The sequence below is a fragment of the Manacus candei genome, unplaced genomic scaffold (genome assembly GCF_025592945.1).
Source record: "Manacus candei isolate 608988 ecotype Guabito, Panama unplaced genomic scaffold, ASM2559294v1 h1tg000003l, whole genome shotgun sequence".
NCBI classification, from domain to species: domain Eukaryota; kingdom Metazoa; phylum Chordata; class Aves; order Passeriformes; family Pipridae; genus Manacus; species Manacus candei.
The window spans coordinates 5,257,564-5,279,693 of NW_026138051.1; the positions used below are offsets into that span (position 1 = coordinate 5,257,564).

General features: G+C 40.4%; 2 protein-coding genes across 2 annotated transcripts; one reads left to right on the forward strand and one right to left on the reverse strand.

Annotated features, from left to right (window-relative positions):
* Positions 1 to 1,545: 1,545 nt before the first annotated feature.
* Positions 1,546 to 9,074, forward strand: TMEM185A (transmembrane protein 185A). The gene is made up of 7 exons (XM_051787522.1): positions 1,546 to 1,711; positions 3,978 to 4,154; positions 4,381 to 4,588; positions 5,882 to 5,965; positions 6,822 to 6,998; positions 7,307 to 7,430; positions 7,980 to 9,074. The coding sequence occupies exons 1-7, from the start codon at positions 1,674 to 1,676 to the stop codon at positions 8,222 to 8,224; spliced, it is 1,053 nt and encodes a 350-aa protein (XP_051643482.1). The 5' UTR covers positions 1,546 to 1,673; the 3' UTR covers positions 8,225 to 9,074.
* Positions 9,075 to 10,788: 1,714 nt separating this feature from the next.
* Positions 10,789 to 13,372, reverse strand: LOC127471114 (EOLA-like protein). The gene is made up of 3 exons (XM_051787669.1): positions 13,210 to 13,372; positions 12,674 to 12,957; positions 10,789 to 11,293 (listed from the first exon to the last, which is right to left on the reverse strand). Exons 2-3 carry the CDS (start codon positions 12,924 to 12,926, stop codon positions 11,076 to 11,078), a joined length of 471 nt encoding a protein of 156 aa, XP_051643629.1. The 5' UTR covers positions 12,927 to 12,957; positions 13,210 to 13,372; the 3' UTR covers positions 10,789 to 11,075.
* Between the last annotated feature and the right edge of the window lie 8,758 nt (positions 13,373 to 22,130).

The following is a 22,130-nucleotide window of genomic DNA, read 5'->3' on the forward strand; positions in this document are numbered from 1 at the left end:
AAAGTTCTCAAGTTAATTCCTTGTTATTAATATTTTGACTTTGTTTTATGTTTGCATCTGGCTGCAGATAATTCTTACAGGTACTTGTCTAGTACCTCCTTTATGCGTTGCAGTGGATGTATTTTATCTTGGATAAATACATTATGCATAATTGTTCTCTTTCTCAAACTGATGGGGCTCAACTTTTTCAAAAGCAGAATGAAGATCAAGGTTCTAGTTTCCAGTTTTTTAAGCCTGTTAATTCTTTGATTCCTTACCAGTTCTTGTACTCCCCTGGCACAGGTCCTATCATAGGGGCACTTTCCATCTTATCAGTCTCTGAAGACTGCCTAACCCTCATCCTTTCCTTTCCTTCCCTTTTCTTCCATTGTTTTCTTGCTTCTCTCTTATCCTGAATTCTCACCAATCTCCTCACGCCTCCCCATTGCCATTATTTGTGCTGACATGTCCTTGCTTTCTTGTAGCCTTTTACATACCCTTGCTTTATCAGATGAATATATTGGGCAGAATATGAAAACAGCCATGTCACAAATTGCAGCAGAAACTAAGTGACCAAATGACAAACAAAACCTGTCTCCAGATCCTCTGGGCTCATCTTCACTAATAGTTTGAAGAATGTCTGATGAGGATTTCTATTAACACATACAAGGCATTATAAGCTTACCCAAGTGTGAGAAGAAACACGAATGAACAGGTAACACATAAGACATTTTGAACAGATTTAGAACAAGTGATCTAAGCCCATATTTTTAAAATAACTAAGCTCTGTGCATAACTTCTGAAAAGCAGTCACATATTTAAACAGAAATAACACAACTTGAGGCAAATGCTGCTGACATGACTCTGGGGCTGCAAGAGGAGGGTGTTCCTTTACATGTCCCTGCAGAAAGTCCCCTGACAAGCGGAATGAGCGGCCAGGCTTTGGAGACACAAAGGAAACACAAGTTCCAGCCTACAAAGGAACAGGGGGGGAACACCACCGTGTACCACAGTCTGGCCGAGCGTATGGGCGGGGGATTTGTTGCAGCAAAGGCTGCAGAATTATGCTAGGCCATCGAAAAACTTTTAGCAGACGTCGAAAAAGACCATCCCGATTCCCTAAAACAAAGTTAATGGGGTTGGTTGGTTGGTTTGGTTTTTTGTTTGTTTGAATTTGTATTTGAAACATTTCTCGGTGAATGCTGGATTATGACAAGTTTTCATAGAGCTGACCCTAAATGTTCAGTGATTTAATTGTCCCAGAGATTTAAATGCCTCAGCGTTGCCCAGAGAGGTGTAATAGTCAACCAAATTCTATTCAGCCTGAAGAAGAGGCTGAAGGGAGACCCTATAGCAACTTCCAGTATCCCAAGGGGCTCCAGGAGAGCCGGCGAGGGACTTTCTACGAGGGCATGGAGTGACAGGACAAGAGGGAACGGCTTCCTGCTGGAGCCAGGCCGGTTCTGCTCAGATAAGGAAGGAATCCTGCTCTGAGGCGGGAGGGGCGGGGTCGCTCCTCACAGCCCCGCCCCGGCCCCTCCCCGCGCATGCGCGGTGCCCTCCCGGGAAGGCCGGCGGCGCGCACCGCCCGGTTCCCGGCGGCGGGCCGTGCGCACGCGCGGAGGCGGCGAGGCCCGGCCCGGCCAGGCCCGAGAGCGGTGGCCGCGCCATGAGCGCCTGGTAGAGCGGCCGCGATGAACCTGCGCGGCTTCTTCCAGGACTTCAACCCCAGGTGAGGGCGGCGCGGGCACGGCCGGCCCGGCGGGGTCAGCCCGGCAGCCCGGCCGGGAGAGGCGCTGGGTGCGGGACCCTCAGCGTCCGAGCGGAGCGCGGCCTCGGGCGGCGCTTCCGCACCGCGGGCTCGGGCGGCGCCGGGAACACGCCGTTCCCGGTTTCCTTCACGGGATCAGCCAGAGTGGAAGAGACCTCTGAGATCCTGGAGTCCAGCCCTCCCGGCGCCGCGGGGGTCGGTGTATGCTCCCCGGCGCTCCTCACCTGGTTCCCAGCCCGATTTCCAGTCTTCTTTTTTTTGTTTATTGTGTAACTTTCTCAAATGATTCCAAGGCTCGTTGTGGTGTTTGAGTGCTCGCCGTGGTGCTCTGGGGTGCGGAGCTGCCCCACGCCCCCCCCTCAGGCTCGGTGTTGGCCGGCTGAGCAGTCCTGGGATGGACAGGGAGCATCCCAGGGGGCAAGTCTGCATCCCGGCTCTCCTAAAATTATCAAGTCACTGCTGCCTGGGATTCTGGCTGGCTCGCCAAGCGAGTACTCACACATGAAACTGTTAAACTTAGGGAATGAGTTGAATTTTTTGCTGTTACCGGGTAATTTTAAGACCACGGAATAAAGCTGTCCAAGTAACTTGTGCAAGGTGGCTTGAGATGCTGAGAGTCCTGGAAAAGCCTTCCATGTGAAGGAGGCTTTACGTGATGGCAGTTACAGCGAGCTGTGTTCAGTCGGTTGTTGAGACAAACAAAAGGGTAACCAGCGCTCCGGGAAACGCATTGTTGCAGAGGCTGAAGTAAACAATTGAAATATGTGTGGTTGGAAGTAATGGAAAAGTAGGAGCAGAAGTCCCAGAAGCTTTATGAAGTTTTGTTACGAGAGCGATGCTTGCAGCTTATTTGGGTGCTGAGTGGTGAATGAGCAAGCTGAATGTTGCACTTCTGCAGAAATCTTCATCTCGAGTGTTTTGATGCTGCTGGAACACTCGGGAAGTAGTGGTGCTTTACCACATGGCATTTTACTGCTGTATTTATTAAGGAGCCAGGGAAGATACAAATTACACGAATATTGAATATTAAAGGATAACTAGCTGAGGAAGCTGAGACATCTCTCTGTTGCTGTGAAGAGTGACTGGTTTATATCATCCCATCCTGAGGTAGCTTTATCAAGCATGTGAGGAAATGCTGACATAATAAATCTGCTTTTCCTTATGAAGAGGCAAATGAGACACTTGTCCTGAGTAGAGACAAAACAGCTTGGTATCTAAGGGTAGCAATGCTGTTCTGAGAAATGCTGTGTTATTTGATGAGAATGGGAAGTGGATAGTTGGAGTTGTGCTGGTGGAGAGAGGGTTGTATCCCTGACTGGCTGCTTTACTCCGTTCCTTAGGTTATCCATGTTTTAAAATACATATAATTACTTCACTAAAGTGGTGTTGAAGCCTAATTATGTTTTTTATAAGGCAGTCTGTGAGCTTTTGGTGAATGGGTGGGTTACTTTTCCCTTCCTGTCTGGTGAGGAAATTGCCTATTATGTAATTATTTTGTTTCATGTTTGATGGTGAAATCAATTGCTGTGCCACTGCTCATGTATTCCAGATACATTAATTCATTCTTAAATTGACTAAATCATAAAATATGTCAATATAGCTACTTAAAACTCATAAGCACCATCATCAGTATTTCAGTTAGAAACTTCAGTCTGCAATCAATAACTTTTAACAAAGTTTAACCTGTTGTTTTTTTCCATAGTGTTGCTTTTCTAACTGAATGTAAATATTAAGAAAAAAAATATCTGGAGTCTGCCCTATTACAGTTTGTAGTAGCTTATAACCTCTAGTTAAAAGCGGTGAGGATAAAATTTCATATATTACGTAATTTAGTTTTTGATGTTCGAAACCATGTTATTTGATTCGTGGGACAGAACACATTGTCTACAAACATGTACAGCTGGTATATTTCTGAGCCTCGAATAATACAGTTCCTGACTGGATCCTTGTGGGAGGGAACTATTTATAGCTGTCCATTCATTGAGATTGTCATGCAAGAATGCTTTTGATGCATTCCCTTGAAGCAATGGTTTTATAAGTGAAAGAGGTGCTATATTTATAATGAAATACTGGATTCCTTGCAAAGAAGTTTGACACACGTTTTCTGTTAGGAAGTATCCCAGTTAAATTTCAGCTATGACTGATTTTGTTCTGTACAAAGTTCATGGGAAGTTGCCTGCCGTGATTTCTGACTCTTTTTTTTTTGTTTGCTTGTTTTATTTAATAGCAAATTCCTTATTTATGCCTGCCTGCTGCTCTTCTCTGTGTTGCTGTCTCTACGTCTGGATGACAAGATTCAGTGGAGTTACTGGGCTGTGTTTGCTCCGATATGGCTGTGGAAGTTGATGGTGATTGTTGGTGCCTCGGTGGGAACAGGAGTATGGGCTCGGAACCCGCAGTACCGGTAAGTTGAGGATGTTTATTTGGCAGAACAGAGGGAATAGGATGTATGCTCTGTACTGAATTCAGTTCATAAATGGGTTTTTTAACAGCATAAGAGCATCTAGAACATTTGTTTCCAACATTTTAAAAATAATTATCATCAACTTACCAAGCGTCTTGGAATGTTTGCAAAATAGCGTGTTTTCTTTTTGGCAAGTAAATTGAATGCTTCCTTATCCTCTCTTCAGAGCAGAAGGAGAAACCTGTGTGGAGTTCAAAGCTATGTTAATTGCAGTAGGCATCCACCTGCTACTGCTGATGTTTGAAGTCCTGGTGTGTGACAGGATCGAAAGAGGAACCCATTTCTGGCTTCTGGTCTTCATGCCCTTGTTCTTTGTGTCTCCGGTGTCCGTCGCAGCGTGTGTGTGGGGATTCCGACACGACAGGTCCCTGGAGGTGAGGCTTCCTTTGTGCTGTGTAAAACTTGTGACAGTGCAGGACCAATTCAGTGACAGTTTGACTCTCAAGAAAGTGTGATATGGAGGACTGCATCAATCCAGTTAATTGTTTGCACTCACCTGCAAGTGTGAATGAAAGTCATGATCAGGAATAATATAACTTTTTCTACTATCTTCTAATTTTTTTCAACTACCAAATTGCAGCATGTGTTGAACCTGCTTTTTTATTATTGTATGTTAAAAGAACTCACCAGGAACTCTGCAATATGGACTAACACTGGACATTTACATGAAAACAACTGAAAACAATTCCACTGATAGCAAGCCCAGTCCCTAGGCAGAACTGAACTTCCAGAGCTCTTGGTAATCAGGGCTGAAAATGTCTTAATATCCCAATCTCTGTGTTTAATCTTTAATTTGGGAGTGTGGATGGTAGGCATAAAACAGTAAGGTTTTGCTTTCTGCCTCTATCTTTAACTCCTTTTGGTTTTGGAAGGATTCTCAAGATATTCCCACGGTTCTGGTGTTTTGCAATGAACTTAGAATTCTTCCTGAATTTATTTTGTTTAAGGAATTTTTTGTTTTGCTATGTCCTTGAACTACCCCATTAAAAATCTGATTTTTAGATGAGGTTCAGCTTTTTAAGGTATTTTAATTTTAAGGGACTGTTTCTCTAACAGTAGCCTAGGGTGAGTTTATCACTAGAGAGAGAAACATTTATAGTAAGTGATTGTTAGGATGGCTGGTAAACTGATATTTTAAGTTGCTCATTTTAAAACAGTTGGCTATAGAATTTTATTTTGCAGGATTCTATTCACAGTTAACCATTCCTAAAAGTAAAATTTGTGTAGAAGTACTTGCCTTCTACTGGATGATGCTTGATTGCCCATTGATTTACAGATGACTGCACAGCTGCTAAGTACTGGCAGAAGAAAGTGGAATCCATAAAAGGCAACAGCTGTCTCTACTCATTTTTATAATGTTTTTTTTTTTAGTCTTTTATCATCTTCAGTTAGTGCTGTTCTACTTTGTTTTCTTTTTATTCCATGAAGATTTCATTATTTCCCTTTGATTTGCTAGAAACATAAGAGGGGCCTGTCTTTAATCCAGGACATTAATTTTTGACATGAGTAATTAAAGTAGTTGTTAATTTATTATTATTTTCAGAAGTATTTAATCTGAAATATTGCCTGCTCATTGCAGTGATGGAGTCAGAGAAGTCCTTTGACTTGGTTATCTTGGTAATAGCTTTATCGTGCTAAGAGCTAACTAATGTTTTTTCTTTTTCTAGCTGGAAATCTTGTGTTCAGTCAATATTCTGCAGTTCATATTTATTGCACTCAGACTAGACGATATCATCAGATGGCCATGGCTTGTACGTAACAAGTGTTTTCTTCTTATCTTTGTTTAAATGCTGAATTTCATAAAGATATTTACTCTAGGGAACAGTTAATATGTGGTTAGTCCATGATAACATTCTTGCTTGCTTAGCAATCCTCCACTGAAGGTCTGGCATTTCATTCAGTGGTAATTGGAGGCTGTTCTTTGGGCATTTCACCCTCTGAGGGAGAGGAATGTGCCACCAACTGCAGTTAATCCCTGAGCAGTGGTTGAAAGAGAAATCTTAACCAAAGTTTCCAATGGGAACAGTAAACTAGCCATGAAAATGATTGGTGAGTTAGAGAATGTGTTGGTAAATATGGTGTGGTAAATAATTAGTTTTATTTGTTGTGTTACCATGCGTGTAAGTGCCCATGGTAACAGATATCCTGTCCCAAATGCCTTTAGAATACAAAAGTGCTCTTTCTATGTCTGGATTTTTGCAAACTGCCATAAAACTGACAATCTGGTGTGGTTATGTCTGTCCTTTCTCTTTTCCTAAAATTTTGAGAAAGGATTGAAACCCTTCCAAATAAGGTGTCCACTGTAGGAAATACTTGCTAAAATCAATTTCAAGTACAATTTGAGCCCACGTAAATTCATGGATGTCTTACTAAAGTTGAACTACATTGACCTAATTTTAAATTGTTTCATCTTCATGGGGTTTAAAAAGCTGGGGAACCTCAGAGAGCTGATATGGCTCGTAACAGCATGCTTGAATTGATGCTCTCCTGTTAGAGATTATATTAGTTAAAGACTTAAATTTCTTTTTCTTGTTTAGACTTAATATGTAGACATGCTTCATTTAAAAGAGCCACACCTGAAACAAATCAAATCTCTCTCTCCCTCAGGTTGTTTGTGTTCCACTGTGGATCTTGATGTCCTTCCTGTGCCTGGTAGTGCTCTATTACATTGTGTGGTCTGTTCTGTTCCTGCGCTCTATGGATGTGATTGCTGAGCAGAGGAGGACACACATCACGATGGCTGTCAGCTGGATGACAATTGTGGTTCCACTGCTCACATTTGAGGTTGGAAAAGCATAATGAGTTTGTGTCTTGTTCTTTTTTTCAGGGAGTGATGAATACTGGGGTTTTTAACTTACTGAAATGAGAGTGCTGCTTTTTGTTTTGGAATAAAATATTAACAGCAAATGTGTTCTTTAAAGTTGTTTTTAGTAAAATCTGCATTGCATTGGAACTGTAACTACATGCTTCTGTGGAGACCATTTTTCCCCCACAGATGTGTGAAGTTAAAGATCTGAAATCAGCCTATGCTTTAAGCATTTTGAAAGTGAGTATTGCAATTAAACTGACACTATTTTTTTTTTTCCATTTAGATCTTGCTAGTACACAGACTGGATGGACATAATTCTTTTTCCTTCATACCCATATTTGTTCCTCTCTGGCTTTCACTGATAACATTAATGGCAACAACATTTGGGCAGAAAGGTGGAAATCACTGTAAGTATTTTCAAAATCCTGGGAACAGATCGAAAATCAATGCTAAAATGTATTTTATTAAGATTTGTATTTTGAAAAAGGGCTTTTCTATGTATATTCTCATGAAAGAATTCATATATTTGTTAGACTGTTGTTTTCAGGTGACCGCAGTAAGTTTTCTGTGCTTACAGTGTCATCCCATGTGGCACTACTTGCTTTGGTTGAGTTGCAAAGTCCTTTGTGTTCTTTCTCTGTACTGATGTGACCTGACACTGTGTAACGTGTGAAATGAAATGGATTCTTGCTGTGGTAGTGTAATTGTAATTTATAGAGATGGATATATACACAGGCACGTGTGTGCAAATGCATGTCCCTATTCTGGATGTATATCTATGTGTATGTAACCTGAACTGCAGGGGTAAGAAACACTGAGAAGCAGCACTGACAAATTTTATATTATTCACATGCAAACAATCAAGAGAACTTAAATGAGATTGCATGGTCTGCCTGCTTAATTATGTGTTCATTCTGTTCTGCAGTAACATGAAATAATTTTCCCTTTTTCTTTAGGGTGGTTTGGAATTCGCAAAGACTTTTGCCAGTTCCTACTTGAAATTTTCCCATTCCTACGAGAATATGGAAATATTTCTTATGATCTTCATCATGAAGATAATGAAGAGACAGAAGAAACACCACTGCCTGAACCGCCAAAAATTGCACCAATGTTTCGAAAAAAGACTGGAGTGGTCATTACACAGAGTCCTGGAAAATATGTGATTCCACCTCCCAAGTTAAACATTGATATGCCAGATTAAGATGACAGTAGCAAATTAAACTTGAACTGGTCATCAGCAGACAAATGTATTTCATCTCATGCCTTGTCCAAATTCCTTTAAAATAGGTATTGCTGAATCAGTGGCTTGGATTACACAAATCAGAGATCTCGAAGATAATCTGAGAGCTTTTCCAGAGGATTGTGGTTGTCTAATTTGTGAACCTTCCTAACGGGTTGGTTGCACGCTTGCCTGTATAGTATTTATATGAACATTTTTAGCAGTGTAATATATTGTTTAAAAGTCTTGTGTACAGTATAAGTATTATCTAAAAGTATTTTTTTAAAAACCCTGTATGAAATGCCTATGCTATTCCAGGTGTCTTTTAGGTCCTAAATATACACTTGATTTTTTGTGTCTCTTTTAAATGCTTTGGGGATGCCTTAGCATAGTACCTCTTTACTGCTTTTTCTGTTCAGCCACAATCATTGTCTCAACCACAGAGGCACAAGAGTGTTGCTCTTCTCGTGCAACACTGGAAAGCTTTTTTGGGGGGGAGAAGGAGAATATATGGCAACTTACATGATGCTTTTGAGTTAGCCATGTAAATTTTCATGTAAGTATTTCAACTTTTGCACTGTCTTGGGAGTCACATGTCGCTTTTGTTGGTTTACCAGTTTCACATTTTGATACTTCCTGAGCAGCATGTACACCATTCTCCCACTAGACTGGCTGTTTAATAAGCTGTTCCCCATTGCATTGTGTGCAGTCTGTGCCAGAAACGTTTGTTGTAGGTCTCACAGCTGTTGGTTAGGTATAAATATCATAGCTTGGTCTTTGTTACCAACTTTGTGTTGGTTGGTGTAAATGATTAAACTTTTCAAGACAGGAACTCACTGGTGTTGCTATAGCATTTTCTTGTCTGAAGAAAGACCTGCTTTGACAGCATCTTGGACTTACAGGTGCTTTGGAGAAACTGAGTCTATGAAATCTGTAGTCCTGTAGCTTACAAAAATGGATGTCTGGTATTCCCAGATCCTTGCAGCTACTCTCTGTGTTTAAGTAACCCCCAGTTTTGGTAGTTTAAATACCATAGGTTAGGCTTCCCTAGTGTTAGCATGGCAATAAGAGAAGGGAGTGTATGGACATTTCTGCATGTGTGCAAAGTGCACACCTGTAAAACTTGGATATGGTGCTTCCATTCTTGATGCTGCAGAGCTCCCTCTTCCTGCCTGTGGAGCAGCTACTGGCTGAAACCCAGCCCAGCACTGTCCTATCCCATACCTTATTTTGTTGCAGTTTCATTTGTTTTGTGGCTCGAGTAAAAAAAATCTGTAAATGAAAACCAACAAGTGGTATTTAACATTTGCTGCTGCTGTTTCATGTCACTGGGACACTGGATGCTGCTCTGATGTCCCAGCAGCACAGCATGGGTGTCCTAGTGATGACTGAGAACTTTCCCTTGGGATTCTCAGTCAGGCTGGTCACTTCCTTTCAGCTGGCTGTCTGCAGGGCCATCTGGCTGCTAAAGGTAAATGGCTTCAACTGAAAAATTCGCTCAAGCCAAGAAAAAAGAATTTAAAATGGAGCTTTCCTCATTGGAAACTTCATGTGATTCTGGCCAATGGATTTGAGTCAAGCTTGACTTCATCCAGTATGTGACAAAAAAACAGCTAGTGACTCTGCCTTTGGATCTCCAATAGAAGGAAAGTCTCTACAAACCAACTGAGCAACACTGGTGAAGAAGAGAGCATCTAAATTCACCTGAGGAGAGCTCTAGCCAAAGCAATGCCTCCACATTCCTCAGCTTTCCAAAGCAGCTCTGGGATGGTGTTGAGAGCGATTGTTTTGAGTCCCTTTGGTGGGGTGACAAGGGGAAGTGTGTAGTGATTCATGAAGAATTGTGCAAAGAAAGGTGGTGCAATGAGGTGCCAGCAGGAGGAACAGCTAGGGAGGTACGTTGGGTCCTCTATGTGCAAACTAACTCAGAATATTCTGATGGGACAGATTGTTGTTCCAATGAAATAAGCCTTTACTACATGGGAGATGAGCATGGCAGTAAACCTGTCTTTTGTTTCTCTACTCCTGAGGTACCATTTTTCTGATTAACAGAAATGCTGATAGAATATACATTGGTTATTTCCAAGTACTTTAAACACATAAAATGAAAAGAATATTCTCAATGGGATTTTTTAAAGTTTTCTATGAGTCTTGCTGTACCCGATGTGCAGTTTTCTTGTGGCTGAGAAAGTATGTGTCAGCATCCTATCATTCCATGCTAAAGTGGCTGACAGTGGTGGTTGGGTTTCTAGATCAGTTTGTATGTTTTTGAAAGATTATTGGTATTTTTCATCTTAAATGAGAGAAAGAAATGTAATACTTGCTTCATTTCATTTTTAACAAGCACCTTTTTTCTCATAATGGCCTTCCTACAACTTCTATCAGGTCACAGAGCTGTATCCTTCAGATGTGTATCTTGTGTACTTCCCTGTGAATGAAAACAATCTATCCTTAAAGTAGGATTAGGAGTGAGCTGTGAGACAGATACCCTATTAATGATGGCAGCCTGCTTTTAAGCACTATTTTCCTATAATCAGAGATGCAAGCATCATATAATACGGTTTTATTTGCTCACATTTTAAATTGGCACACAATACAAAATGATGTGTTAAAAAAAAGGCATTTACTTAGTTGTTTACACAGGAAAATCTAGAAAAGAACAATAATTTCCAGTAATAGTCATAAAAATCACATCTTGCTTGTTTTGCCTTAAAAGAGCAGTTCTTCAAATGTATTTGCCATTTTAGTTTTGGAAGGGAATCCTAAACAAGATGCTGACTTGTGAATTACAAGTTTGTTTTTAGGCAGGAAAAACAGTAGTAAGGGGCAACACCTACACTTCTGAAGGGATCAGTTCTTCAGGGATGTCCACCTGCCACACACCTGTTCTCCCTCTGGCAGGAATTGGTTCCAGGAGCCATCTTGGATTTGAAACAACAGTCAAGTATTTCTGTTCTAGATTACTGAGGACAGCTTTGTTTTCCAGCTCCAGAATCTCTTCAGGAGGCAGGTTTTCTGGATAGAGTGATGTTTCTCCAACGTCAATTAATCCTGTATTGTAAAATTAAAATACAAAATTAGTTGCCTGTTTGATCTCCAAGAGAAAAGTTTTCCAGAAGTTACCCTCCCTGAGGACACACAGAACAGCCACTTTGTCACCAGAGGCACACAGTCAGAGGGATGCACACCTCCAGCCTGTGCCTTTTGCTGCAGTAGATGGACCAGGTGACTGACCTCAGATGGGTGAAGAACAGGAGAAGGACCTAGTTATAATCACCACAACTCAGTGATAGAGAATTCTGTGAAAAGCAGCCTGCAGCTAAGGAGATACACCTGCTACCAAAACTCCTGAGCTACATTTGGCCTTGAAACAGATTCATTAAAGCATAAAAAAAACTCTCTGCCCCTCTCAGGACACTATTCTATTAACATTTTAAAATCATTTAACTATATGGAAATTCCTGCTGTCTGGAAACCTTTTCATGTCACAAAAGGGAATTTCTATATTGCTTAGTGATTAAAAATGTTAAATAAAGATCAAAGAAGCTTTGATACCTATTCCACAACTGAGTGTGCAATTTATGCCAAGGCTCCAAATCTGCATATAATGTAGGACCTACAGTTTTCAGCACCGAAGAACCACAACAATTTTTCAGTGTGATAGAAGTAATCTGTTGTACCAGAATAGCTACAAATATTCAAATGACAATGAAAGATAGATGGTTTAACAAATATAACTACACAGAAACGGTGCAAAATGACTGCTGGATAAAAACTTTGTAAGTGGACAGTGCAGCAACATCCACTCTATGTCAGCACAATGTACACAATGAAACATCACTCCATCCTGACTGTGTTACAGAAACAAACTTCTTCACTGCCCAAACACTGCGTGTCAGTAAAACTGAAACAGGATTTATGTAATTACTTATGTAATACTTTAAAATGACATGTAAAGCGCTGCAGTGTCATGACTTCACTTGACCATGAGTATTGCAAGAGTTCCTCAGCTCAAAATGCAAAAAGTGTGGAATTGACATTTATTATCTTGAAACAACGTGCAACCTATGTTGTCTTACTGCATGAGGAGTTAGCACAAATCCATTTATTTCTTGTACTGACTTCGTAGCCTGAAGTTTTAAGTAGAGTGTTTTTAGAAGACAGAGGCCTAACTAAAATTCTTCAACCTAAAGGTCAAAAATACCTCACATTTCCAACACAATGAAATAGTACAAATTTTACTGACAACTTCCCTTGCTGTACTCAGCCTACAGGAATTGAAATAGACCCCCCCACCTATCACAATTCAGGCTCCACTCCTTCAGAGTGCTAAAAAAATGTCATAATGAGCACAACCACGTGAAGCACATGTGTATTTGAATGTTAACAAACTGAAAGCTTGCTTGGAAAATAAAATCTCAGGTTGCTTACCTGCAATAACTCCTCTGCCGAATTTTTCCCCTTCATCCAACAAATCTTGCACTTGTTTTGGTGTCATACCAAACCTATTCAAAAGAATGTCTCTCCATGATTCATCTTCCCAGTCCTTAACAGCGATATGAATAGCAATGGTGCAGTTCTTGTAGCCTGCTAGCAAGGGACGCCAGCGAGTCTCCACTGTTTTGATCTGGTTCAGAAGCAACCCCGCGTAGGGCTGTCGGAAGGAAAGGCACCCGAATTTCATCGCGTTGCCCGCATCAGAGCCCGTTTATTTCCTGTAAACACACAGACAGCCGGAGATGAGTCCCCACGAGCGGCCGCTGCCCGTGACGAGCTCCCGGCCCGGAGCTGCGCGGCCTCCCCGGGGCGGGTCCGCGCCGCCCGAACCCGAGCACGGCCCCGGCACGGCCCCGGCACCGCGGCGGGAGCTGCCGAGCCCCACGGCCCGGCCCGGCCCGGCCCGCCCGCCTCCCGCGGGGAGCGCTCGGCCGCCGCACGGCCATGGAGGCCCCGGGGCCGCCGCTTACCTGAGGCAGCGGCTCCGCGCCCTCCGCTGCGCTCGCCGGGGCCGCGGCGGGACGGTGGGTGCGGGCGGGGCGGGGCGGGGCGGGGCGGGCGGGAGGCGGTGGCGGCCCCGGGGCGGGTTGCCGGGCCCGGCGGGGCTGCGGGTCCCGCCCGGGGCACCGCGTGTGCCCGGTCCCTGCGGGCTCTCGGCCGTCCCTGGAGGCCGGGTGGGGTCACGGGCCGGCCGCTTTCCTCCCCGCTTTCTTTAGCCACTGGTTGGTTTGGGAGAGAATTTTCCCAAGTGCTCTCATCCGGCCCTGCTGCTCGAGGAGCATCTCGTCTGTGTCCTGTGGCTGTTCAGTTGTGTGTTCGGCATCAAGGCTTTGCCTTTCTAATACAAATATTTTGAGCAACGAGGATACTTACTGACAACAGGTTTTGTCTGTGCCAGTCCCGTTGTGGAGCGATGTGTGAAGGCCTAGTGAGCACAGTAAAAACCAGAGACCTTACAGTAAAGGATAATTTGCATATAAAGGGAGTTAATGTAGATTTGTTATTCTCTGTGTGCTCAGTTTTAATGGGCAACCAATATATATATTCTATGTCAGTAAACACGTGTTTTTACAAAGTCAGTTTCCAGTGTATATAAATAAAAGTGACCTCATTCAGGCAGACACTAATACTGACAATGGCTGCTGATGCAACAAGTTGAAGAGTTGAGTCCTGCTTGAATTTCTGCAGGTATGGAAGATAAAAAAAACCCCAGATATATCTGTATCAAAATAGAAATCACAGGAGATGCCATCTTTCCTGGAGAGCCATATATAACAGCTGAGGGCTATAAATGTGAGAAGTACTTGGGGAGCTTTTCTACGCATGCAGCATCTGCAAGTAAGAAAGCAGGGAGGGGAGAACACTGACCTAAAGGAGTGAGTTTGCAGTAGAAGTTAGGAGAGATAGGCAAGAGGAAAAAAAGAGGAAAACTAGGAGAGAAGGAAAAGAAAAAATGGTAGTATTTACAAAGGGATGGGTGATGATGACCTTTGTTTTGTCCTTTGCTCTGTTGAACCACATTTTTCAACCATGAGAAATCTCAAAATTACTTTAACAGGAACTCAGAGATGGAAAGACAAAAGTGACATGCTGGAATTCCACCGGGAGAGAGGTGGCCTGTTCCTTTAAGAAGGGCAGAGAAACTTCATACAGCAAAAGGTAAGATTAATGATGTTTTTTTTCCAGATCTGTGACATTGTGAATAACAGGTATTTTATAACTGCAGGGTTAGATGATTCTTTTCTGATGATAAGTCCTTCACATTGCTTTTCTGAGAGCCAGTTTTGGTGTACACTTTAAGTATACATTCAGTGAATGTTTTGTGTTCTGAAGTGTTTTATGGCTGATAGACTTTAACTGTTGAGACATAGTTTTTCTTATTACCATTTTCTGAAATTTCTGCTTCATTATCCCTTTTTCCCCTGAATATTTCCAATATTTTGTTCAAAATGTTCCAAATGGAGTAATTCCAGTCCTTTATATAATGCCATAATAAGCAGATAAATTAATAGATGACGTGAATTTGAAGTCACTGTAGCTTTTACAGGGTTATTATTTTGAATGGGTTTTTTTTTTTGGCTTTAAGCTATTTCCATCTTACTAGATGTTCATGATTAGTTGAAGAACCTGTTGAATTTGTTTAGAGTTGCAAGTAAGTAATAAGCTTTCATGGGGGTTTTGGTATTTGCTTTGGGTATTTTTCCATTATATAATTCTAGTTTATGTAAGGTTTATTTATTTTGGAGAAAATATAGGCCAAAATGTTTTCATGTTGTATAAGTAGCTTTATTTTATACTCATGTAACTTACAGCAGGATTTTGTATCACGTTTCATCACATAAATAAAATAGATTTTTTTTTTTCTTGATTTAAGGAAAAATCTCCAAGGTACTTAAAATCTTAAATCTGAGAGTTCTAAATAAAATGTAAATAGCAGAAGACTTGTTTGCTTCTGCCAAAGGTGAATAAATATTATGCTTAAAATCTCCTGTCACAAAACTAGCTCACTTGGTTTGTAGAAACCTTGTCCCACATATTGTGATACTCACCGGGAGGCTTAAAAACAATTTCTAGCAGCACCTAAAAAAGGCCTTAAAATTAGTAGTCTTTGTGTTTGTGTTCAGCCTTTTGTGTGATGAGTGGTAAACTGACTTTCGTAGGTTTTCTCAGGATAGAAGATAATGATTTGAGGTGTACAGCACTGAATATGATGAAGAAAATTCATTCTGATCTTAGCAGATGATCAGCTTATGCTTAACATCTTAGATGCACATAATTGTTTCTTAGTCATTGTGGCTTTCAAGTGCTAACACCAATCCCAAATTATCTACTCTTGGTGCAGTACCTCACATGATTATAATCTCAGCAACAGGAAATTCTGCAACTTGTGTATCTACTCCTGTAACATATACTTCCTTTCAGTGTTTCTGTATTAGCTCTTCTTAGCACATCCCTAAGTTTAATTTTGATAGAATAAAGACTGCGTCATTCCCATTACAGAATGTGTTACTGCTTTCTGAGGAGCTAAAACAATGCCTGGTACACCATTTTTAAGGAGGCAGGTCTGATCTCATCTAGATAGGCAAGCATTGCTGTGTTGCTTGTCACATCCACTTAGTAGCTGATTTTACAGGACTCAGTGCACAGCAATAGGGGCTGGGATATCTTGGGTCAAAATCAGGTCAAGGGACTTGATCAGCTGCAGTTCATTTTAGAAGCAGGGACAGATGCAGTGCAGGATGTTCCAGGATGTGGAGGTCAAAACTGAAATTTTGGCTGGTAATAAGCCACAAAATACAATTCAATACAATTATTTGTAGTGAGTGGTCACTGTTTAATAGTTGACATTCACAAGAAGCTGGACTGTGTTGACAAATGAACATACATTGCATTTTACTACATTTTAGAATATCAAACTGCGAAATGTGATGCTGTGACTCTATTCTTTTGGCAAGAGTTCCATCTTAAGGACTTCTACCAGCCTTCTGTGTTTTGCCCCCTTTGCCTTAATTTTACTCTGTCTCTCATTTTAATATTATAGTTTGTGAAGCTTCAGTACATGCTGGAAAACCAGCCTCATGTTGTTCTTATAGCCAAATGAAAGAGCTTCTAATTTTTGGAGACATTAACTTTTTTGAAGCATATAGGTATGAATTTTTGGTAAAGGGACAAGTGTTTAGTCCAATTGCACTGAGGATGCACCTGAGGCTGCACACCTGGTCTGTACAGCTTTGCAGGTGTGCAGTGGAATAAAGAGTCAGCAATTCCCATGCACCCAGACAGACAAGATGTGATGCAAAGTAGCAACAGGGATCTTATTAACAGGGGAGCTGAACTGCTAAGCTTCCATCATAGATGAGTTTTTGTCTTCCCTTTCATTGCCAATTACTGGGCTTTTTGAATAATTTATTTATGATAATTTATCTCAGAAATAAATAGGACATACGTAATACCTGGATGAGTCTGTGTATTTAGAACATTATTTTGGTGATATTCATGTTGCATTCCAGTCTCTACATTCATGGCACCTTTAGTCCTCTAAAATTGCCACAAGTGCCTGATTTTCTTACTTGTTGGGGACAAGGAGCAACCGTTGTTGTTTCTCTCCAGAATATTAAATTCCAATTAAAAGGTTTTCTAAACACTGAAGTTATGAGTTGGAGCTCTTATGTGAGTAGGGTCCAAAATTTTCTGATAGGCAAATGTTTTTGCTTCCTGCAGCTATGCTTGTTTTTCTGTGTTATTTAAAGCAGCTAAATATGTATATAAGGAAACAATATGTGCACTTTTTTTTTCCCAGTAAATGTTCTTGGTACTACACAGTGTACTAGACATCCCTAAACCTTTATTACTCCCAACACATGCAATGTCCTGCCTTGTCCCTTTTCCATTAGATCTTGCTGTTGAATTTTCTATGTATTTGAACTGGGCATAGGTTGTGTGAGCATGGGACAGGCCAGATCTGCTGGTGAGTTTTACCTGCTTAGTGATTTATTTCCAAACTTATAGGTTGCTAATATTCAGAGACCATCCTGGTCTTTCTGCTTTTCTGAAGGTTAAAAGAAGGTTGTAGCTATAGGCTGAACACCAAGCTAGCTGATTTAGAAACATCTTGTGTAGCTCTCTGTAGCAATCTTTTTTGATTGAGATACGTGGCTCCATGCTGAGGTAATCTGCAGGGGAAGGAGAGCTTGTAGTAATGAGCTCTCCTTCCCCTGCTGATTATTATGTCCAATCCACAGGCAACTCTGCAGTATGTGGCTGCATAAAACATTTTTAAAGATAAGACTGATCAACACCTTTTTATGGCCATGAGTCCATAAGCAGGGTTCATGCCCTCTGAAATGCTGAAAACTACTTTTAAATTAATCTGCACTCCTGCTATAAAGGGAGTAGGTTTTATTACTTCATCTAATTGATGCTGTCTGTCCAGCTTTATAATTATTTCAGGTTTTAATCTGTTTTCAGATGCAAGGTGTTACTGCAAGTTTTAAAAAATCATTTAGAGCTGTTTCTAATAGATGGAAAGTTTGCACTACTAAAGTAAAATATGGACAACTTCCTTAATTTCCTTAGTAAAATCTACTTGATATGACAGTTACAATGCTTAGGAATTCTTCAAAAATTTCTACTGTGTTTGGCTAAGTACCTTTTCATTCCATGTAATCAGGAGACACTTAAAGGAAGAAGAGAAAATGAATTGCCTCACCATTTTGAATTTAGCCACAAAAGATATTCCTGACAAGAACTACAAAAAAGGATTCATGTGCAGAAGCAAATGCATTTTCTAAACTTATGTTCTTTTATAACTAAAACATTACTTTTTGACTATTGATAAAACACTAATAGAAAAGGCAAATGCAGTTTTCCTCTGAATTATCTTCCTCTCTGAGCATCTTCCCTGAGAGAAATGCCTCCATATCAGGGGTCAGTTCAGTTCTGTTTCTTCTTGGCTTTTTTGGTTGGTGCTTTTCAGTGGGAAGGTTTTTTTGAGTTGTGTTTTGGGGCATTTTTTTTGTCATTTTTGTTTGATTGTTTTCAGATTCTTAGTGTCTGTATAGTCTGTGTTAGAGAAGGTACCAATAAATAGGTTGTTATATTACTGGGAAGAATATTATTAAAGAATTTAAGAAAGATGTCACTTCTAGCTGATACAGGTTGTTAAAACTGCTTTTGGCATTCTGCATAAGATTTAAAAATAGTTAACTTCTGGCTTGCTCTTCCTAATAATACTAATATTCCTAATATTACTTTAGTGACTTTCACTGCAGTAATAACTGTATGTTATTATTAGTTTTATATATTTTTTTCTTATATATGTATGTATTGAAATTTTAGGTACACCATATGTTTTGAGGTACACTATCTCATACTTTCTCCATTTTTTGTTTGTTTGTTTGGGGTTTTTGTTTTGGGTTTTTTTGTTTGTTTGGTTTGGTTGTTTTCAGGAACTTTTTGCATATATTAGACTTAAATGCTCTCTTGATTGTCAAGTGTCTTGATTTTCCACTTCCTTATTATCCCCATTAGCAGATACAGTATATTTTATTCACATGTGCCTACTTAGAGGAAGGGTTACATTTCCTTAGGCATACTTGCCAAGAGAAAGCAGTCTGCCATCAGTTATTTCTACAGTGTTAATCTAAGTGTACCCTGCAGTACTCCATATTGTGTTTTAATCATTAATAAAGATGTCAAACGAGCCTTATTTCTAATCCATCAGCAAGCAGAAATATAAAAAAATATAATTTAGGCCGATTTTATGCCTAATCTGAGCATGTCTTAATTATCAGAGTAGGTGTGAACTGAGGGCTTATATCCCCTTCGTTGCAGAGAAACTCAGTCAAACCCCCTGTAGCCTGTCCCGGCTGTCCCTGGGTGGCGCCCGGACCCACCGAACAGTCCCGCGGGTCCGAGCCCGGGGCTGACACCGGCACTGCGGCTTTCCAAAAACCCTCCTTCGGCCCGCCTTTAACTACTTGCTCTGCTTCTGGGAGACGGCGTTGGTTCCATACCAGGTCAGAAATAGTGATGATTAGAACAGGGACAACAGATTATGTTAGTAGCACGAACTGTCATTTAATTGAAAAATCAACTTGGAAGTACCTCATGTAGGTAACTGAATTACTTTACATTAAAGGGAGGGAAGATGCTGGCATGCTGTGCACTGCAATAGTCTATGGCACAGTTGTGTTTTATTTAGGTAACAGAGCTGCTGTTGTGTGTATAGAGCTTCATTTACTACATGCTTAATTCAGATCTAATTTGGTTTCCTTCTCCCAGCTCCAGTCTTAGTCCTGCTTTACTGCCATTACTACAACTCTGCTGCAGCTCCTGCATTGTTTCGTTAGCCCATAAGTTCAAACACCTGTGGGGGTAACGGCAAGTCCAGCTTCTCAAGCATGCTGAGATTGAGCATAAAGAATTTAACCAGATGGTCTGAAGAGCCACATAATTAATGTGGAGGACTACACTGTGTGATCATTTGATAAACGTTTTGTCTTCATACCCAAAATCAAGAACACATGCCAGTTCTTCTTTGGGGTAGAGGGCAATAGGGATTTAATCATGAGGAAAACAGAGAAAAGCTGGTTTTGTTAAAGGGAGGAGAAACCTTTTGTCTCTGAGATACCTGATAGCAAAGGAGGAGCAGGTGTTCTGGATAAAGAGGAGTTGTGAAGCTTTTGCAGGTAGTATTTTATTGAGAGTAAAGGTTAAGTTGAAAGGCAGCATGATGCCCACTGTCCCAATCCTACAAATTATTTGTAAAGAAAGAGGGAGTCAGGACCGTGTGGCCCCTCTCTGGAAGTGTCTTTACTTTCTTGTTAGCATCTGCTTACACGAGGAATATGTAAGTGAATGAGTAATAATAATCCTCTGTGGCATTTAAACATCTGGCGTACTTGAATTCAAAGTGTGCATAGAATTCACCAGAGTTAAAAATAAATGCAGTTAAATCTGTTCAAAGCCTGAAAATAGCAGTTCTAGATATAAATATTTAAACCTACTTGAAGTCTGATATATCAATTTTGGCTGTGTTGAAGACAGTAGAGCCTCCAGTGTTGTTAGTGCCTGTGAAAAGGGCCCGGGGCAAATGAAGTGTAACAAAGTTTTGCTACTTTTGATTCCCACATACAAATTATTTCTATGTCCAGTGCTTAAAATCTAAAGCCACAATAGTTTTTAACCTCAGGAACTATGGAACCATGTTGATGAGAAAGAGCGGGACTGTGAAGCCACCACAGTATTTACTTATTTATCCTCTGTGAAATATTGTATCGCTGTTTAAAATGGTTGTACAATATATCACAAGCTACCAGAAACATTGTCACCCGTACAGTGTGTTCTGCATAAAGAAACTGGGCATCCTAAGGAACTCATTGCTGTAGTTTATTCTATTTGTTTTGTTAAATGCCTACTTCCATTTTAGTAAGGTAACAGTTATTTTAGCTAATTTGGGTTTTTTTGCTTCTAATTCCCAGTTACCACAGGCAGGTAGTAATTTCCTCTGCAGCTTCAGAAACAAGAGAATAAACAAATAGCTGCTGAGTACTGGTGTGTTTTCACAGAGTGGATGCTTCCCCACTCCAAACTTATTCTGCAACACATCAATTTTTAGCCAATCTGGAGGAGTAACAAACCATGAGTAATCTTCAGCTTGTTAATAATGAGCTCTTACTTTTGCAATTTTTTTTTCAGAATCACTGGGAAAAATTTTTTACTTCACTGTTGTAGGATCATATACATTTCTTTTTCTTTAGGCAGGGGTGATTTTTCAGTTCTTCATCTGAGTGAGTCTTAACATTTTTATTAACATGTATCATGCTCTCTAGTATTTTTTCTAATTCTTGCAACCTGAATTGAAGTTGTTCCATAAGCTGAAGATGGGAGACTCTATGCAGTGATCAGTCTATGTGCTGATGAGCTTCTGACAGCTCTGAAGAAATTGGTCAAAATATTTCAAGTTTTCTAAAGAAATTAAAAAAAAACAAAACACAAAAACAACTTAAGAAATCTTGATAGCTTATCTATTTTCTGAATATCTGTCTTAGCTATGTTAGAAACCATAATTTTCAGCAATTGAAATACTTATTAATTCCTTGTGATTGCAACTTCCCTATTATATTCTCTGTGCAGTGTTGTCATTTTTCTTTCATGCTCATCTGGGTAACTATTTGGCACAACATAGCTGGCCTTGGGTAGTTAAAGTGTTTCTATTGAAAATGGAAAGAATGAGAAAACCTGATGGCCATTAAAAGAAAGCCGCCAGTAACAGAAGGTTTTAAAAGCACATCTCGTGTATAATCTACATGTGTGTGTATCACAGTCTGGAAAACTGTTTGTAAAATACTGTGCTCAGTATGTCTGAGCCATCTGAGTCAGCTTTAGTGTGAACCGTTTAGTTGTATTTCACATCACGAATCCGCTAAAATGTATAACAACGGGGGATGATTTTTTTAAGAATCCTGCTATGCTGTGTTCCCTTGGAAAGTAAGTGCAAATTAAGAAAAAAGTAAATTTATGAGCCCTTTTCAAATATTTTTGTCCCACCCAATCATGATTCTCAAGTCTTTTCATTTATTATATATGTACATGTGAAAGAGAGAGAAATATTCCAAATCAATGTATTAAGCTAAACATCAGCTACTGCACTGAGCTATTCCCGTGTGGTTGTAGTCAAGCAAAGTGCAAAATAATAATTTAAAAAAGGATTTAAACTGAAAAAAGTACTGCAGTTCAAGGGACTCTCTGTTTCTGGATTCAGAACATCACTGCTGTCACTGCAAAACTCAGTGCACAGGTACTTTGTTTGTTTAGTGACAAATTGGCTGTTACTGTGAAAAGTGATGATCAAATAAAGAAAAATGGCTTAGCTGTTGGCAAACTGTGC

What these genes read in the sequence shown, in the direction of transcription:
- TMEM185A (XM_051787522.1), top strand. Translation starts at nt 1,674, where the DNA reads ATGAACCTGCGCGGCTTCTTCCAGGACTTCAACCCCAG. An exon ending in TTCCAGGACTTCAACCCCAG is followed by an intron (nt 1,712 to 3,977) that starts GTGAGGGCGGCG and finishes TTTATTTAATAG; the next exon opens with CAAATTCCTTATTTATGCCT. An exon ending in TCATCAGATGGCCATGGCTT is followed by an intron (nt 5,966 to 6,821) that starts GTACGTAACAAG and finishes TCTCTCCCTCAG; the next exon opens with GTTGTTTGTGTTCCACTGTG.
- LOC127471114 (XM_051787669.1), bottom strand. Translation starts at nt 12,926, where the DNA reads ATGAAATTCGGGTGCCTTTCCTTCCGACAGCCCTACGCGGGGTTGCTT. An exon ending in CGGCAGAGGAGTTATTGCAG is followed by an intron (nt 11,294 to 12,673) that starts GTAAGCAACCTG and finishes TTTACAATACAG; the next exon opens with GATTAATTGACGTTGGAGAA.